At 49.3% G+C, this 20,491-nt stretch overlaps 1 protein-coding gene across 1 annotated transcript in view; it reads left to right on the top strand.

Annotated features, from left to right (window-relative positions):
• Window positions 1–444: 444 nt before the first annotated feature.
• Window positions 445–20,491, top strand: part of LOC120951199 (zinc finger protein 395) — a 99,600-nt gene continuing 79,553 nt past the window's right edge. The window contains exon 1 of the mRNA XM_040369765.2: window positions 445–3,138. Coding sequence (XP_040225699.2) covers window positions 2,692–3,138 — 447 coding nt within the window. The 5' untranslated portion in view covers window positions 445–2,691. The remainder of the gene's footprint in view (window positions 3,139–20,491) is intronic.

Here is a 20,491-nt window from a genome sequence, read left to right as displayed (position 1 = left end):
TGCCGTTACTACCTCGCGTTACTATGTACCGCGCACACAACCAAACACACAACCGCCACACAAAACACGCACACTCACACACACACAAACACCTATGCCAACTCACCCTTAAGCCGAGCCCCCTCCTCGAAACGGTGGGGCAAACGAGATGGAAAACAAACAAACAACTTCCTGCTCGCTCTCACTTCCTTGTGCCGGCCAGACCTCACGCACACACACACACAACCGAACGTTGAATTCCGTTCAGAACAAAGAAACACCGTACGCGGGTACAAGTGATGCGATGGCGGACCGCATCCATATTTTGTGTGGAAGGGAGAGGGAAACTCGAATGAACAAGCTCGCTCGGCCGAATGAACACGCTCGCTCGGTTCGCGGAATGAACACGATCAACGTCGGGAGGGGAAATTTGTTCACCATCACCACTACCAGCGCAAACCCCTCATAGCAATGGCAGCAGCAGCAGCAGCAGCGGGTCTGCTACGGTAGCGTACCAAACGGTCTCGCCATTTTAAATTTGACTTCGGCCGAGTGCAAAAGGTTTCCCGCTGTCACTTCTCTACGTATCGCGGTGCGCGCACTAACAGACCCAAGCAGTTCTCAAGCAAAACCCGGCCCGTGCACGGGAAGGATTGTAAAGGAATAGCTATACATATTTCCGCAAAGGAAAATAAAACACAAACATTGCTGCTTTCTTCGTCAGTTGGATACGCGGAATAGAAGGAAGCGACAGTGCGCGTTTCGGTGTTTGGTTGTGCGTGTTCTAGAGCAACAGCGCACGACCAAGAACAGAGTGCGTGCGTGCGTGGGTGAAAGTCAGAAAAAATCACACAACAAAGCGTTACAAAACCCCCAGCGCGTCCTGACGCGTGCTAGTGAACGTTTTAGTGAAAAACATAAAACTATCAACATTCTGCTGTTAGCCAGCGGTTAGCGGTGTGCACGCTGTGAGAGTGTTGTTGCCTGTGCGTTTGTAAGCTGCGTTCGTTGTGCACGCGTGCACAGTGTCGTGTGATACTTGCGTTACCCGTCGCGCACAAGAGCAGCAAGCAATCGCCTATGACAACACACATTCGAAGCCTCAAAAGGAGAAGCAGAGCAGTTGTGAAAAGTGCAAGTGTGGAAGTGTTTGGGAGCGAATTAGAACGGAGCGAGAAAACCTCGTAAACCCGTTTAAATGTACAGCAGTGTCCGCCGCACTGGCCATTGCATCCAAGTAGCAGGGGATCACAACATTACCACCAGCAAGGTGAAATATCGTCCACCGTGCCGTAGCGCTGTGACTGTGCCGGTTCTGGCGGTGCTGTAATCCAAGCAGCCTGCTACAAAACAGTTCCAAGTGTTTGCTCACAGGTAGCGAGAAACCTTTTTTCGGTTTGCCATTTTTTATGTTCGTACCCCCAGAGTGAGTGTGCGTGTGTGTGAAGAACTGGGTAAAAACAAGTGGCACGTGAAGTGACGTGAAATATCGAGCTAGGACCTACATCAACATTACCGGCGTAGACGTGTGTGTGTGTGTGTGTGTGTGTCACTGTCGTAATAGTTCCATTTTAAAACGGACTCTCGGTCGGTTCGGTTTGAATTGAAAAGTCAAACGGACAAAACAAAAAATTGCAAAACTTTAAACACCACCTTTCGGCGAGTTTGACTGCACATGCCGAATAATGTTACTGAGCAGCAGGATCGGAACAAGTGCGTACGATCTACTACTACAGCCCCTGTTGTTACAGCGCGACGATGTTGCACTGGTTGAAGCCGCTGGTCCATTCACGTCGTCCTCGCTCTCGTCGCTAGCCGGCCATTCGAACCAGGCCACGGTCGCGGGCCTGCTACTATCCGAAGTCGCTGACCACTGTCAGCTGCTGCTCGCGCACGAAGCGCTCGCCTGCCGTCCGTCCCACATCGCTACCGGTGACGCCGGTTCTGTCGCCCCGTGCACCAAGAGCTCGATCAACGAAGCCTACTACAATCTGGACAAAGTGTTCGCGTAGTGTCTGGTACAAGTGTGTGTGTGTGTTTGGTGTGTGTGAATAACTGTGAAAAAAAAATCAAAACAAATTAAGGAAAAATCCCTCTGTTTGGGCAGAAAAGGCATGAAAGCATTTGTAACTGCAAAGAAAGTGTGCGTTTGAGTGAGTGAGAGTGTTTAAGAAGAGGCAAAAATTTACAGTGAGTTCGATCAGTTCGCAATAACAACCCAGAGCCCAAGTGTGAGAGTGTGTTTGCAATCGGCAAAGTGTGCTATTCATAAAAAAAGTAATAAGAAGTGATATTGTGAAAGAAGAATTGTGGCAATTGCTAAGAAGAAAATAATATCCCATGTGCCCCCTGGTGGAATCGGAATAAAATTTAGTTCAAAATCAAAACAAGTGTGTGAAACAAGAAGCGATAGTTGGAAGAAAAGTTGTGCAATTCATATATAATATAACCCGGTGATACACAAAGGCCTCCGGCTGGCAACAACGGTGTGTGAAATCAAAAATTTACTGTGATTCGGTGCAATTTGTACGTGTTGGTTTGCCAGCTTTGCCCTATTCGCCAAAGGGACGCTGAAACTGTCGAAAGAGAGAGAGAGAGAGCGAGCGAGAGACTGAGGGAAGCGATTGTCTAAAACGCCCCCATCGACCCCACAAATCCCCGAAACCCAGCGGAAACAAGACCCATACGGGGGACACAATACCAGCCACCCCTATGAAAAAGTACTTTCTCAACAAAATGTCCACCGGCAAGCGTCTGGCGAAGCGCTCGATCGTGGGTACGCGCGTCTGTGCGCCCGGTACCGATGGCATCTGGTACTCGGGCAAGATCGAGTTCGTCAAAACGGCGCCCGACCAGAAGGAGCCGGGCCGCAGCCCGGGCGGCAGCTTCCTGCCGGGGCTGACCACGCCCGCCCGCTACACGGTGCTGTTCGACAACGCGAAGGAGGTGGCCCGGCTCGGGCTCGCCCGGGAGTTCCGCGAGACCGAGCTGATCGGGCGCGGCTTCCGGACGATCGCGGACGTGAAGCTGAAACCGGGCCAGAAGGTGTTCCTCACGTACAACGGGCGCGAGAACACCGGCGAGGTGATCGCACACGACGACCTGAAGGACGAGGTGAAGGTGCGCATTGCCGGTGCGACGAACGGTGCTGCACAGGAGGTTAGTATCCGGGGAATGGGGTCACTTGTCACTTTCCACAACAGTCAACACAGCCGCGGTGGATTTGGTCGTTTTGTTCTTTAGCACGAAAGGTCGCGAAGAAGGGTCAATTGGGCAGTTGAAGCGAGGCTTAAGTCACCGATATCCCCTTTGAAATCCTCTTTATATCTCCACCATTTAAAAATATTAATCTTCTATTTAGTCCATTCTCGAATGATTTACCTAAAGCATCATTTTTCATGGTGTTTATAAGGCAAAAGATTAATTATCATCGCCATTATCTTTTTCCACGTCTTACGCGACCTTCTTTAAAGCCTATTTTCGCGACACAATTTAATTAGCATCAAAACTGTCACCCTTATTCCCCATCTGCCATTTGTTCTTAGCAACATAAAGTTCTTAAGAGAGCGCTTTTTAAACCGACTGTCTCCATTGCGAATGGTCAATGTTACTGGAAATCTCCCCAACAAAAAAGAAAAGGGATCCATCTACAATCTTTTGGACATCAGCGCATACCAAGAGGGGTGTGTTCTTGGAAAAATGTCTGTCCGTTTTTTTCGGTCACTCCCTTCCATCGGCCCCAATTTTGCTGCTACTATTTACTACATTGCTTGCGCAGAGTGGTGTGTCGGCACACACCCACCAAGGTTCCCTGTGCCCCGCTTGTTCGACTTATGACTGTGCTACTCCCCCCACGTAAAAGTAGGTCAAGGAGAAGCGCGACTCGTTACAACTGGTACCACCTATCTCTTCGTTTACAGGCAGAACCAAAAAGAAACTAGTACCCGATCGAACACGAACAAACAACAAAGAAGCCTAGATCACTGAGCAAGCGAGGGTAAAATCGTGCCCAATAGAAGGAACCATTCCAGAAAGGCACGGGTATACTCCCGAATAATGTTTCGGACGGCCCAACTTGCAAATAGATCCAATATGGCGCGCACTAGAACCCATCGGGCGCGTTACAACGGGGTTACAACGGTGGTAGATGGAAAAGTAGGTCAATCTTCCTCCTGCCACGTTCCGAAATTCGAAGCAAGTGCATGCGCGCACACTCCCATGCTGCTGCTGGTGTGTGTGTATTTGTGTGTGTGTTTGAGTGTGCGCGCCCGTGCGCTTGCATGTATGGGTAAAGGCAACAAATGAGTCGTGGTCGGTTCTTTCGCACACATCGCTCGTACCGCGGGTTGGGTACAGGGGCATCCCCAAAGCAGGAAGTGAGAAAATGGTGCGTGCGCGTTATATTGCCCTTTTTTTCGCTGGCAAAACTCCATAAATGGGGATCGCTTTCCCCCACCGGTGACCCAATTCTGGAATGGCTGTACGTATATATGTAAAAGGGCCACAGGAGTACAGCACGAACGCACCGAACCTATGCTAACAATCGCCATGTAAATCCTGCTCGTGTTTCGGGAACATTCTATCTTTGCTGAAGTTGGAAATTGAGGCCTATATTCTGTTTTCAGTATATCTTACAGCTAATCGAAAATGCTTTGTCTCTAAGGCAATCGAATCAATCTTGGGCTGAACTGTAAATGGAGCGTTTTGGGTGATTGTGTGTCCTGCAAGGAGACTCCGAAGCCCCAGAGCCGTAAGGGCCTTTGTTACACGTTACACGCTTACCGAACAGGCCCTGGCAGTAGCAGGGACTTGGTATATAGGTTAAGGTCGAAATAAGGTCAAAGTGAAGAGCAGTAGATAGTGCGGCGGCGAACTGCGAAGAAGCAGACGGCAGGGAATAGCATCCACAGCCTGCTCTGGAGCTGCCGAAACGTTACGAGCCACCAAGAGCCTCCATCGCGTGGCACAAAGGACGGCAGTAAGTGTCGTAGCTTTCCAGGTCACGGCAGGTTTCGGTGGTTTCCAGTGTGCAGCACAGTGTAAAGCGACCTCCTCTACAAAGTGTTTCTCTTGTGTGTGTGAGTGTGTGTTTGTGCGCCTCGTCAAGATCCCATGCGCTTTTCAAACGTGTCCTTTTTTGGGCATTAGGTTCTGCAGCGAAACAGAGGGGTAAGTTGCAGTAGCTGTGCAGTTGCTTGTAAGCTTGGGGCCTGATGTCTCGGCAAACTAGGGCAAACAATTTACAACATTAGATTAGCTGACAGTGATTTTGATTTAAAATATTGATTAAACGGCGGTGCCTTCGTTCGGTGGTTTTGTGGCAACAACAGCATCTGATAAAGCAAAGGGGCACTCACCAGCCAACCAAACAACGGCTGAAGCCCCCAGCTCCACCATTGAATAGCTATACACACACCCGGCACGAGGTTCATTCCTCCAGCGGGGGAACGTTCAATGGCCACGTGAGGGCAGCACGCGGGTCTCTGCGTGTCTTTGTTTGTGCGATGTGTCCCATTTTTTTGTCTTTCGTGTACCGTCCACAGTACACACATTCGTTATGTTATTGAACTCGACCTTTTTGTTTTACTTGTTTGCTTCATTTGTTTGCTGGTGCTGCTGCCTCTGCTACTACTAACACTGCTTCCTTCTCGTTGGAAGTTCTTTTTTGTTTTATTCTGCCTCTTCCTTTGCTTGCTTTCGTGCCATTTTATGAGCGCTCTTCCATGCACCCTTTTCGTGCAACACATCGTGCACAGTTCATTGGCATCGGCTGGTCCAGTCCGCAATCGTTGTTGGGCCGATCAATCTCATTTGATAGGCACAGACTGACAGACACACACACACACACGGACGGACGATCGCCCGATCGACGACCCGTTTTGTTCATTGATCTTTCGGGTGACGGCTGCACCGGCCCAGTATGTAGGGGTTGTCCCGCATTAGCAACGCCGCAAACAGTTCAAAAGGGAGTTCGGGTGTGAGTTCTTTGCCACCGACTGGCCACGTTGCGCTCGGTCAGTGATTTGGTGGAGGCCTTTTTCCTTTTTAGCGTTGGAAGAAAAGATGTGTAAAACATACCCTCCACTGCATGTCATGCCGTTAAAGTATTTTAATGTGATTGAAAACGTTTTCTTTTTGTTTCACAAACCCCCTCCCAGATCGCAGCGATCGTGTGATGTTTGATTGACAATTGGTTTCATTCAATCATCAAACGGTACGAATTCAATATAAAAAAACCTCGTTTTCTCTTATTTTCTATGGAACCATTTAAACTCCAACCAACGGTAAAAAGAGCTAAATGTATTCTTTTCATCCCTCTAATGGTGGTGTTATTTTTTACCCGTTTCTATTTATTTTTAATTTACTTATCTGGCACACATGCTGGCGAAGTGACGTTGTTTGTTTTTTTACATCGAAACACCAAGTGATAAATATATTCTATGTGTGCTTTTCCTTCATCATTCTGACGTATGCAATGAATGCAGCGAAAACAACACAAAAAAGGTTTATAATGAACAAAAAAAACTCATCGACCATCGTGAGTTGCAATGTGTTAATTATTGTTTCGCGTTTTCTTAGCGAATGCATCCACTTACACCCACACACACACACACACACACACACACACACACACACGCGTTTTGCTCGCTGAAACGTTCGCATCTAATAAATTGTCCCCAAGCGGAGGATAGGAAAGGATGGGTGTCTACAAGGGATAGGAAGGGTTTGGCTTGAGTTGGGGCCGTCGATGCTGTTCGCTATTTTTATCGATAAACCGACACTCTACCACCACTACCACACACACACACACTCCCAGCAGTTGAGCAGAATGCAAAAAGCAACCGGCCGTTACGGGGTGACCGTTACGGTGCGTTACGACGGTGCAGAGAACGGTGCAGGCGTAGAGAATGTGTGCGCCTGTACTGGTTACTGTATCCCGCGTCGCCCTGTGTACAGTGTCTCCGCTGTATATACATCTTTATTATCGCACCCCCTCCCCCCTCCACCACACCATCTCCCCATCTTTTGTGCATTTACCATCATCATCACCACTACCACCACCAATGCTGCCCGTTGACTGATTGCAATTTGGATGCTTGCGAATGTCACACAGCCACTTGCGCACAGTTGCCGATTGACTGTCGAAATTGCACTTGTTTTCTTCTTTCTAGTGGGGTGGGTGAGGGCCGGGGATGGTTTCTTACTTCATCTGTTGCTGTCACGCTTGGGGTGATGCTATCTCACTTCTTACTGTCGCATATACCATTCCCAGCCGGTGTCGCCCCTTCTAGCATCCCGCCCCATTTGCCGGTCTGCTGTCTTCTTCCTACAACTTTGCTCTGTCGTAGGTTTGTTTCGTAACCAACCGCTAATATTCATTGCCTTTTTTTCTGTTTTCGTTTGGTTTTATTTTTGTTTGTTTATGTGTTTGTTTGCCTGTGGATTGCACACGCCTCATCACCACCACCACCACCAGTGCAGTGCTGTTTGGCAGGTTGCAGCTGACACAGCGGGTCCCTGTCCTTCAAAAAATCCAATGACCGACCTTCAACTCGCTCGAAACACCACCACCCCACCCTAAATGAGCCACACATGAGCGGGTGGCGGCGGCGGCGGCGGTCGTTATGCATTTTACAGATTGCGTTTTTTCTTGTTCGCCGCCGTTGCATTCTTCTTCCTTGTGTGCGCGAATTCGTTTGTTCGCTGCTGCAGGCTCGCCTAGGGTAGGGGAGGAGTGTTTGCGTTCAATTCGCTAAACAGCGCAACCGTTTCTAGCTCCGGTTTTATGACCGCGGATTGGTTTGCTTGTCGGCTTTTTCTTCTTCTTCTTCTTCTCCCGCTCTCCCGTGTTGAGTAGGTTTTGCATCGGAACGGCAACAAAGAAGCGTGTTAACAAAGCCGTTACAGTTGGTGGGTGGAGGAGCACTTTTTTTTAGGGTTGGACGTGTTGGGTGCAACGTTCTGTTGCACAATCTATTGGCAAGGAATGACAAACTTCTTGCTTAACATTGTGGACTTCGCTGGTGTGCCCGGGTTTAATTAACAGCTCTCTTCGAGATTCTCTAAATTGAAGTGAATTTAAACAACGTGCTCGTTCCGAGTAAATCCAAAATTAATCCACACAATGCCCCCAAACAGAAGCAGGTAAATAATGGCCCGCACACGCAACTGGCAATGAATCTTGCGCTGTATCGATTCTGCCACGAGCCGACCTGTCTCCACCGGCAGGTTGCTGATGCTATTTCCGTCGCATAGCGAACCCTGCACCACCACCGCACGTCACCCACAGCACAGCACTGATAGGGCCGCCTGCGTGTGCTCTGGTCAGTGGTTTTTATTTCGCGCTCCATCACTCCACGGTGTGCGGATGCGTTTTCCCATGACGTCAGAACGGGGACGACCCAGCGACCGTTACTTTGGGGCAGCGCACCGCACCGCATCTCACCGCCACTCTCACTGCGTATGATTATGAGGGTTATTTTTAACACCATCTTCCCACCATCATCGCATCGCACGCAACAACGCACAACACCGCCCCAACACCTTGCCAGTTGTCGCAATGTGGCGCGTCTTCAGGCAGTCGGTTCTGCTTCTTCGGCTGCCCTTTGGCTCACGCTGACGTTGGGATTGGAGAAAACCGAACCACCACTACATTTAGTGGTCTTCTTCGTGCACCGCATTTGCGTGATTCATCTGCGTTCTGCGCTATTTATAACGCGGGGCTAACAAGTGCGTGGTATGTGCTGGTATGTCCACTAGGGCCAAGTGATTCGCACAAACAACAACAAACGCGGTAAAGCCACACAAGAGTGCCATCACAAAAATGTTTGGAAAACTTGCAATTAATAGCGTTAAATCACTCTCAAGTTAAAATGTTACTCCGATTAATGTGCTTCATACAGCAAGGCGGCGTCCGTCTGTAAATAAAATACCATCTGGATAAATGGAGCTAACCTATCGGAGATCGACTGTATCGCTAGCGTGTTGTGCAGCAGATAGACCGAGGAAGCGATACCCATGATGAAAAAGGCATTGAAGCGATCACTCGTTGCTGCTGCTGCTGCACACGGATGAGCTGCTCCCCGTGTGACCTTTACGCAATGTTTCACGCCAGGCGACATTTTAGTGCAAGTGGTTGGTTTTCTTTTTATTTTTTTGTTCGTTCCACACATTCGTTCACAGTTTTGGTTGAAGCCAGCTTCCCGCTGCTCCTTATAAAGGGCAAGGCCTTTTTGGATGGACTCACATCCACCAGAGAGAACGTAATGATGAAGCAGCAGCAGCAAACAGGATGTAGACAGGTTTTCGTTCAACACACACAAACACACACAGTCGCATAGATTGCACTTAAATAAAACGAGCTTTTTTGCGGCATAGCTCAACCTGGAACCAAATAAGTATAGTACCTCGGTGTCGGTGCAAGGACGACAGCAAAATCTGAGCGGCCGGTGCTGGGGAATGCCCGAAACGCTTACGTCATCGTCGGCGTCATCAACGGTGAGGGTTGCGATTGGCGTCATGGTTTATTTTTCTCTGCCCACCACAGCAGAGGTATCACGGCACTCCGAAAGGTTTGCGGCATCCGTGCTCGGGGTGACTGATAGTACGTGCCGGCACTTGTTGTGCTGTCGAGAGCTGTGCTCGAACCGTGTGCTCCGTAGTGGTGGTGGTGGTGGTGTGAGCGGCCGTCCTAAGAAACGCCTAGACCTTGAGGTAGTCCGTCCGTTCGGTTCGGTCGGCATATTAAACCGAGAACCAATCCGTAAAAGGCATGCCCCCTCCGCTCCACTTTACATCCGCTCTTTGCGCGACGATCGAGATGCGAGCGGAATGAGGACGATTGTAAACAAACCAATTGGCAAAGAGCGAATCGAGAGGCGCCATCATCTCGCTGCTGCGCGCCCCCCGAACGTGAGCGGATTGAAATGAATTTGCTAATGAACGCCGAACGAACGAATTGTCTGCTTGTGTCTGTGTGTGTGTGTTGGTATCATGATCCAAGTTTTGACCGCTCGTTCGATAAACGTTGCGTTGGGATTAGCCATGATCGCTGCCCGGTTTGTCCCAGTGAACCCGGGGCCGCTCTTATCATGCCTTCTCGGGCGGGGGCAAGGTCCGGCCGAAATGACGCAGTTTGCGTTGCCACTGCCACTCGGGATGCCACCTTTCCAACACCATTCACTCTGACGTTGCTGCTGCTGTTGCTTCTGTATGCTAATGAGACCCGGGATCGATTCGAGCATGCTCGGAGGGAGTGTGCTCTCAAGGCAAGGCGAGCGAGCCTTGAGCATTAATTAGCCCACGGCCCACGGCGGTCTCTAGCACATACACACACTAACGAGTGGGACAGGCTTACGCGTACCACCAGCACCACTACCCGGAAGGTCATTAGTTTCGCGAATTTCGTGACCAAAACAGAGAACGCATAAAAATGGACCCCCCCCCCTCTCTGTGCCGCCTCATTCGTCCCCGTTTGTTATTGTTTGCGGGTGCGTGCGACCGACCGTTTGCCGTTTGTTTCGTTCAACTTTAGCTACCGGTTGACCTCTAAAATTTACTATTTTTTCGCCTGCTAGGTTAGATCGGTTAGCGCTGTTTGTTGTTGTTTTTGCGAGGAATGCCCGTTTGTTGCTTGAAATGCGTGCGTACACGCAGCCTTCAAATTAGCATCCAGTCAGTGCGCAGGATGGTGATGGTTCGCAAGTAACGGCGCTTATATCTTTACCAACGCACACATACACAGAAGATGGAGAATGTGTGTCGATCAGTGTGTGGCTGTACTTATTTGCATTGCAACTCGAGGACAGCCCCCTCCTACCCGGTGCTTGGCAACTTTTCCCCTCACTGACGGGCAGTGCCGGGAACTGTTCATTCGTGCGAGCTTTTGCGGTTTCGGTTTCGAAAACCGGTCCGGAAAGTTACCCAACCCGAGCCTTTCAATATGGGCTTTTATGTGTTTTTTTGCTCTCTTCCCCGGAAGCCCTTGCACAGCCCTTTTTGGCACGCACCAAGCAGCAGAAAGAAGAAAAAACAAACAAATATGCGAAACGGCAAACACACACGCACGCACGCAAACAAACAAATTCATTTTAATTCAGCTGGAATGATTTAGGGCTTGTTTTTAATTTAACCCATTCACTGCCGCCCTACGCGGCCCCATACGCGAACGGGTGTAACACGGCCACGGCGTACCCGCTCGATGCGCAAACAAAAACACAGTCACGTCATAAGCGCAACGCGGGCGCGCAAGCGAGCAGCGTGTTGGCGCTGGAGCCGCGCTCTTGCTTCCTGCTGACATCTTGCTCACGCTGCTGCCGCAACAAACACCGGCCGGCATCGAAGCCAACGGGGGCGGGGGGTATGGGGAAGTGTACTGTGTGCACTGTGCGAGTGATTATTGTGATGACGATATGCCGCGACATGAGTTGCGCAAACAACTCACAGACACAAACAAGAGCGCGCGCGCTCGCACCCCATCCATACATAGGGATCGAAGGACCGAGAACGACCGAAACCGGGTCTAGATGAAAGAGTGGGAAAACATACACGCACACAAAGGGAGGTTTCGTGTGATAAGGGACAGTTTGTGTGATGTTGCCCGGGACACGCGGAAGAGACTGTTTGTGCGGCGGGCGTCGTGTGACGTCAGCGCAGCGCATAGTTTGGGCTGTCTGAGCCAAATGGCGCTGGTTGTTCAAATTCTTTTCGTTTGTTTTCGGGCCCAGGGGTGGCAAAGGGGAGCGGAAGCGAGGGTCACAAGAAACGACAAAACTACACCCAAACTAAAGCCGCCCAGACGGAGCGAGCGCTGGAGACGGGCACGCGTGACCGTTATCAGTCCCGAACGGTCAGGACGGCCTTGAAAACAATCTAAAGAACACGCTGCTTCTTTTCTCTATCTTTCGTACTTTTCAGTTTCCCTATGTGTGTGTGTGTGTGTGTATATAAGATAGTTCGTACTCCAGTTTAAGCTGCTGTAACCGGAGCCACTCCCCAAAAGCCTCTCAGCATACGGACGGCGTCGTTGGCTGCGTACGTTCGCTGATCATGCGCACTTAGCATGGCCGCACCGCGCTATTTAGCGCTACCCACATCCCGATCGGCGCGAACCGGTTGCGCGACTGCTCCAAGGTCGATCGATCGATCAGCAAATGTGATTCGATTCCGCCCGGCATCGGAAGCCGGGCGGGAGCTGATCGGCACAGCCAATCCCGCCCGCGCGACCCAAACATGTCCGGCAGCAGTTTGAAACGATCGTTACGTGCTCGGGTGCAGCCCGAGTTCGGAACGATTGCGATGGCGTTGTTTTTGTGTGTTGTGCGGCTCTCGCTCGCTGGCTGTATTTTTAGTCTAGCTTCTCACATTCACCACCCCACAATGGAGCTAGCCGCACCCACACGCGTCCCCACACACACACACACAAACACCCGTTTACAATATTCTTTCTTTCTCGCCTTCTGGTTCCTTGACGGTCATGTAAATAAACCAGAACGATCAACCGTCGTGATCATCACCGCGGCTCGCTCACCCGGGACGGATGCTCCGAATGCTGGCACGCTGCCACAATAGTTTGACCACCGGCCGGCTTTAATAAAATCGAGCACGAATGTGTGTGTGTGTATGTGCGAGCCAGATGCGGGTGTTTGTGTGTGTGTGTGTGTGTGTGATCTGTGTGTTTTTTAATGTTTCAAATTTATTCTCATTGCTCGGGCACTATCGGGCAGTTTTGGCTCATTCGCTCAGTTCTGCTCGATTAAGGTAGTTGAGCTTTGTGTGAACGCTGCCCAATCAAGTAGGATATTACAACCATTTTGCTGTGTCCCTTGCGTTTGTTGCCCTTTGCCCACACACACACACACACGTGCGTAATTACATATCGACGCGGAAAAAGGGACTCGGTGCGCAAACACCACTACCACGCTGTTGGGGCGCCGGTATGACCCACACGCCAGTGCGAGAAGGGTGTGTGTAATGTCGAGGGGTTAGAGGAAACACGAACCACTAACTGGACAGCACACGCATACACGCATTTGAAAAAGAGCGCACAAGACTCCATCTCACGAATACACGCGATTGGGGGTAGCGCGTGTGGAAGAGCATGATTTTTTTGTTACTCGCTATGGAGTGACGGAAAATCTACGCAACGAATGACGTACTGGGTGTGTGTGTGTATTCTTTGGACCAAATCATGAGTTTATTGCTGACAAAGAAACGCCTCCCTTGTACATTTTACAGCACACTTTAGACAAAATTCTTCCACCAGACGCGAACGGGTACAGTTTGTTCCCGTCAGTTTCGTCAACCGGCCGGGTGCGTTGGGGATCGATGTTCAAATCGAGTGATTGACGACTACCGGCGCACGGTGTGCACACAAACACAGCACGCCCTCACCGTCCATTGCCATTGCATACCAGCATACGCCCCTCTCCGGAAGTGTTATGGCTGGTGGTTCGCTGCGCGTTATGTGGTGCTGCATTTTCCTGCTGCTGCTGCTGCTGCTGCTTCCGGTGTGGCTTTCAAGTGCCTGGCCTGAAACAAACACCAACGAAAACCGTACACAACCGCGCTCGTTTTCGGCAAATGGGAAAAGAGAGAAATGATTACTACTTTCACCGTCGGGCTCATTGCGGCGGGAAACAAAAGACCTATTGGATCGGAGGGGTCGCGAGCAGGCATCGGAGAAGCGGGGGGAGAGGGGTTATTTTGTTTAAAAATCAACTTCGAGAATGATTGCGGCAATCGAGCTGCATAGGAATTACTGTTTCGAACAATGATGATGGGGCACTTTTTTGTAAAACCCATAATTCTTTTTCCTTGTGCCAACTGTGAAGTTGTTGTTTGGTTTTTTTGTTGTTGTATTGTTTCACGGCCCGAAGTGAAAAACTAACCCCTTTTGTACGTTTCCAAATTGAGACAATTGAATACAAGGATCCGCAAGACGCGGTCAGCGATGCGCATCACCGATTCCGGACAAAAAGCTTCCTGTTTGCGTCGGTAGAGCGGAGGGGAGCAGCAGGGGTAAGCAGGGGAAAGGAAAACATGTGCCGGCACACACGGTTGAATTTACATCCTTTCGGGCTTTCAAAATCAAACACAACCATTCGTACCATTTTATATCACCCTTTTTTTCTTTTTTTTTTAAAGAATGTTGGTTTTTCAACACCGAAGCAACGTTTCACTTCAATCAGGCACATAGTTTGATTTTATCTAAAAAAAAATCTTTCATAAATTGTTTCAGTACGACACATTACTGCTTTCAAATTGAAACTTTCAGCCCGCTTGCTAACACTGATTAACTGAAGTAATTTTATTACACAAAAAATCCCCGATAATAGCTAACGATCTCGACTGCTGGCTACTGATTGTGATCATCATTAGTCTCGCAATGGGAGAAGATGGCTCGGAAAGCAGACGCACAAAACCACCGAAAAGGCACGCACTGTGGGACACAGCAAGCTGGTAAAAGATTAGATTGAAGCCTATTTAGATTTGACTGTGGCACTGGCCGCGTTCGGCCTGGGGAGGGAAATTGGCAACAAAAAAACGAAACAAGATTTCTCACCGCGAACGCACCAGAAACGATGAGAAACATGTTTTCGCCCCCAAAACAGCGGTCCGGTAAAGCGGGGTGCGTATGGAAAACAAAAAAAAACACGGACGGACCAACAACTCACACACCATTATGCGTATGTGGGAATGTGCCTCTCTGCCGTGAGGCGTGATTGAAGCAACAACAGCCAGAAAAGCAGAAAAAACACCCATTTTGATAGAAGGGAAACATGAGGCCTCCTCCTCCGACCTTCCCACTCTCTCTCTCACACTATTTCTTCTCTTCCCTCTTGATGGCTAACCTGCTTAGACCCGGTGGGAAGAAAGGTAGCGAGCCAAATCAACATTATGCGTAGCCGGTGCGCAACCGTCCTGTCACCGTTCGTCGTCTGCGGCGTCTGGCCGCGGCGATGCGCACAACTGTTGCGCGACCGGACGCCAAAGATAACGGTGTTTTTTTGCCGCGTCGTCTTTGAATTTGGAAAGAACCGCAACAAACACACACACAGAGAGGGTCGCGCACGCAGAAAGTAATCATGGACCCGGGCTCATCATTCGGCCCACGGCACGCACTGTTGACGATGGCGCGTAAATGCCCGCGCCACAGCGCTGCGTAGAAAACTCCCCCCCCCCACCCCTTCTCCCGCTAAGCGAAGGTACGGAAATGAGAAAGAAGCAGTGGAAGAAGAGCCGTCGTTGGATAGGACAGCTAGAAACGCGGCCCGGCGACATGCCCAACGGACAGCGGCGACGCTACGCAGCAACCGTTGCTTTTCGCGGCTGGCGTCGCTGGCGTGGCCCCTTCGCTAGACAACTTTTCCACTGACCGGTACGCACGTTCCCCGCACCGTTCTCCCCATTGATGACAGACGCTTCGCTAAGACTTTGTAAGCTTGCGATGTGATCGCGGGTTGCCCGGATTGGTCTATTGGTCCGCCAGTTTGGAGAATAAAAAGCTGAACCAGCTTGAATTTTGGGAGTGCTTCGAATTTGGGGTCAGACGCACACACGCACACACACAAAATGGTGGGTTCCCCATCGGTATAGAAAGAGCGTTTTTTTAGGCGCTTTGAGTCTCTGTGTTCTCGATTTTCCTCCTCTCGCCAGACACGCACACAGCAAATGCTTTAAATCGTTCGGTTTAACTGTTAGTTTTACAAAATCACTTGCACAGTTTGGTTTCCCATTTCGCCTCGCGCCGGGTGCAAGCCAAACAGACAGCCAGACCGGTCCATTGCCCCCTACACGCTCCTTCCCTCACCATGTTTTCCATATGATAATGCGCACACAAACTACGCTACGGCTAATTGCGCGGAGTTTTCTTCGCCCGGCTTCTTGGTGGTTGTGGCCTCGCCGCACAAGACTTATTTGCGATGCAAACGGTTTCATTCGGTGCAAAGCTTTCTCCCGCCCCCGGGACAGGGGAAGGAGTTGAACGCCTGAAGTCAGTTGTCCGGTGTGCTGAAAATGGAGATTTATTGCAGGTGGCGGCCAACATGATTCCACGTTGGGAAAACTCCTCGCCCCTTATACAAAGTTGCTTAGTCCTATCGTACGCCATCGTGTGCTGAAACCCCGTACCAAGTGGGGGGCACAAATCCCCAGGTGCTTCCCGCGGGTTGTTTTTCCCCCCCATTCCGTTTCCCGCACCGTCGCAGAAGAAAACTGCATAGCATCTTGAAATTTATTAGTTACGCGGCACTTTCCTTCTCCTCCTCCTTCTTCTTCTCCTCCCTCAAGAGGGGGGTGTGAAATGCATCTCGGGACGGATCGGGGCGAATGTGCGTTTTCTTTCGAGCGTTTCATTTCTATCATGCGGTGCAGTGCTTATGCAATCGCCAACCGCTGCGAAGAGCGATACAAATGATGATCGCGTCCATCGATCGCGTGGCAGCCTTTGGCATGATGGGGCGATGGAGGTTGGAGCGGTAGGACGCTTTTCCCGTTTGGTGGGCTCCTCTTCGAGGGCTGGTTTTGCGTGCGATCGGTGCGTACGATGGAAATAACGGCACATTGTGGGGATATATAATAAAAACGACGCACACAAACACCATCACTTTCTTGGCCTTTTTTTCTAAAGGCAGAAAACGTACACAACGGGGTTCGTCTTCCTTAGCTGGTAGTGAATTGATGATGATGCTGATGATGATGAGCAGAAAGCTGCGGTCTCGGCCCTCCAGAAATCTCATGCTGTGCGAGTTACTGTTCTTCCATTTCACTTTACTTTGCTGCCGCTTGGCACCACTTGTAATCGGACTTTCTCTCAATTTTGATTACAATATATTCAGTATTCCGTTTCTTACTCACGACAACGCAAACCGAGAGGTATTGGGGCGACCTGCATCTCTCACAAAGAGGAAGAAACTTATTTTTATTTTTTGTTTTTTTTTTTTCATTTTTGTCCGAAGCAGTTCACGCTGTTGATATGTTTATTTCGATATGCTATCTTAACGTCCACCACACAAATGTGTGTCTGTTGTGTGTGTGTGTGTGTTTTTTTATGAGCTTTGTTGTTAGTCGACCCGAACCTGTACACTATGCAGCGAAGAACGGGATTTCAGTGTTTGAATGATTTTAAACAGCTAACAGTCGAAAACTTGGAATCCGAGAGAGGAAAGCTTTTCGATTGGATTTATTAGTGAAAAGGTGCACTTTTAAAGTCTACCTTTATTCGTTCAGCCCTTACTTTTGGGTGGCAATAAAAAAAAGCATTCCCCACCTGGATGCAAATCAATCCACAGGCCAATCCGAAGCAGAGAAACGGCTGATGAAATGATGCGTGTTGTCTTGGTTTTGGCCCTTTAAAAAGAATAGCCCTGGAAAGGGATTGGAGTTTTTTTTCCGTGATCTCTCGTGTTGTCTCTCCTTCCCTCCTTCCCTCTCTTTCTCGTCTACACCTATTATTTCCACGGAATGGCCATTCGGTTGCGTGACCTCAATTTGGCCACCACCACCGCTACACGAAGCTACCGCTGCCCTTTTTCCCCTACCAAACTCTACTCGCTTTTGGAGAAGAAATAACAAAAGACACTCGCCCTTTTTTCCTCAACCGACAGAGCCTCCGAAGCAACTGGCTTCTTGCGTATCGGGCATTAGGGGGAATAAAAAAAAACTCCGGAGACATTTCCCTTTCGAAAGCACTCAATCTGGTCACGCATCCGCATCCGCACGCCACGTCTTCGGATCGACTGTAAAGGTGTACTACCGCAGCATCCCCTTTTCCTCCCTGGTTGGCTGGTAGATTTTAAATGCCACCTTAGGAATAGTGTACCACTGGGGGGAAAGGTGCTGGGGGAAAATTCGAGCTGATCATGGAATGATTTTCATGGGAACGGTGGGCTTACGATGAAAAGGTTTTTGATCTGTTTTTAATTTCGATTTCACTGAGGCTATGCGTGAGTTTCGGCAACGGTTTCTATCTTTGAGCTGATTTGTAACCTAAAGGTTGCTTTTAAATTACTTCAATATTCATGCAATTTTCGCACCTAACTTCAACTCTACATTTAACTGACACAGCTACTTAAGAAACAATCAAAAACAGCACAAAGACCACAGACTAAAGGAAAGAGTTTCCCCCACGTGAAATGTGTCTGTGTAGCTGTGCGAAACTACGCGATACCATCTGACAAAACCCAAATGGCAGCAAAAAAAAACCCGATAGAGACCAGCCGCTGGGACCGGCAGATGAAAATGAATGGAAATGAAAGGAAACTAACCGCGGACCAGAGCGGGGGAAAAGTGAGCAAAAGTGAGCGGACGTTTTCGGTTTTCGGGCTGTCTCGAGACACCGGGGTTCGATTGCCGGTTGCGGCTGGAATGCGGCAGAAGAAATGGAACGCCCAAAGATGATCTTCGACACGTTGCGGGCCGCTCGTTTCGTTCGCTTCACGGTGATGGTTGTCGGCAGCGATACTGCAAGTGTGGCATGGGACGGGAGACGGCCAGTTCGGTTACTCAATCGAGCTGCACTTTTGAAGTGTGTTTTTCTTTTCTGTTTGGTGTTAGTAGCCCGTGGGGGGGGGGGGGGGGATGGAGAGGAGTGGTAGTGATAGTGGCGGGAGCCTGCTGTGTGTGTTACGTCGCTGTGTGAAGAAATGTACTCACACACACCCCCCCATCAAGAGACCCTGCCTTGTTTGGAGCGCATCTTCTTCCGTGATCGCTGGTGCGAATTTAATTCATGCCCGGCCATGTTTCGTAAGCAGCGCCGTTGGCTTTGTGAAAAACTGACGTAAGTGTGTCAAACACAGGGGGGACGGGGAGGGAATGGAGCTCGTAGCTGGCGCGCTGAATTTGATTTTCCACTCGGTGCGGACAGTTTTGGAAGATGGTTTACATTATGCAGTTTGACTTCAACTTCAAACCTAACCTAGCCCGCTTTCTCTCGTCACTGTTGTAACGCTCAAGGCTTTAATTGCTCCAAAAACTCCTCAAAGAACTGTATGATCTTTCTGACCCCTAACGGGTCCTCAACATGTCAAACCGTTTGTTAGTTGAATTGTGCACAAATGAGACACACACACACCAGCTATCAGGAAGTGGGTTTACCTCCATGGCGAGAGAGAGAGTGTGTGTGTCCGTTACAGGGGATTGCCTTTTCCTCACCAATTGGCCTCCCCAATTGGCAAATTGGTCAAATGTTACACTCTACACCCTGAAAGCCCACATTTAAATTCAGTGTGCGACGCGATTTGAAAGTGTGCACCGCACGATCGACGGGGTGGATTAAGTGATGCGCGAAGGAATAGTTTTTTTAATACAAGCATTACCTTTTGACCGTTGATGGTGTTGCTGTCAGGTTGTCATGCCGATGACCGCGTGTCCGGAATGGGGAAACGGTTGTTCTGTTCGGTGGTTTAAGACGTTTGCTTTTACTTCATTTCGCTTTTGCGGACTCTCGCATAACCCTCTCGCATACACGGTGCATTATGCGTGTGGTGCATGACAAATCCTCGCTCCGTGAGCAGCCCACTACACTACGTTTATGTGCCACCTGGAGTGAGGTACGGCTGGCAAAGCAGGAGCAGACACAGACGGAGGCTCTTGAGAAAATTGCAACCTCGCGCAATAATTACCCTGTTTCTTTTTTTGTTGTTGTTGTTCTTCTTGTTTTCGTTACCATCTGGCGTCGGACCGGCGAGGCCTGCCTGTCAACGTGGGGGCCTGTAGTTTTGCAGTTTTGCATGTACGCGGGCATGTACCGGGGCAGTTAACCTAAATAATGAATCAAACAGAACACGGTACATGAATTTGCAAAACAAACCTTCAAACATACACACATACAGACACAATGCTGTTGATGAAACGCTTTAGCCAAAGTAAATCATGTTTAAAGTAACGTCCTTTTCCTCCTTTTTAACTCCTCTTAAGCAATCAAATGTTTATTGCTTCAGGCGTGTGTCTGTGTTTTTCATTTAAATAATACTCCGCGGGAAGTACAGCAAAACAACAACTTCACACACGAGCAACAATGTGGTTTTGATTGCGGTCAATGTTACACATTTATCGAATTTGCATCCAACTGTAATGTTGTGCGGTACGCGCTTGATTATGCCAACAGTGGGCGTTTATGTGACATCGATAAACGTTCGCGGATCAAGCTGCGGGAAATCGGTGCTCTGCGGCGTGAAAGGATATTTCTAAGATAACAATAACAGTTTCGTCATACAGTATTGAGTTGATCTATGGCACCTCCTACGATCAATGCGCAAAAGTTTGCTGATACATGATAATAATAAATGAGAACCTTCACCGATCCCACAGTAAACTGTGCTTTCATCTTTTCGTATTTAACAACAATGCTGCACCGAAAACATATGGCAAATTGTGAAAATATACCGTGGAAAAATAAGAGTATTTTTGCCATTTACTTTTTGCCTGTGCGTGTTTTCCTACAAATTTGCATTTTTGGTTCGTTATGGTATGGTGGGAAAATATTGGCAGTGGGGTGAAGTAAGGCTCT

The sequence above is a fragment of the Anopheles coluzzii genome, chromosome 2, assembly GCF_943734685.1.
Source record: "Anopheles coluzzii chromosome 2, AcolN3, whole genome shotgun sequence".
In the NCBI taxonomy this organism is placed as follows: domain Eukaryota; kingdom Metazoa; phylum Arthropoda; class Insecta; order Diptera; family Culicidae; genus Anopheles; species Anopheles coluzzii.
Note: the sequence above shows the minus strand (reverse complement) of the source record. Positions and strands in the feature narration are given on the sequence as shown.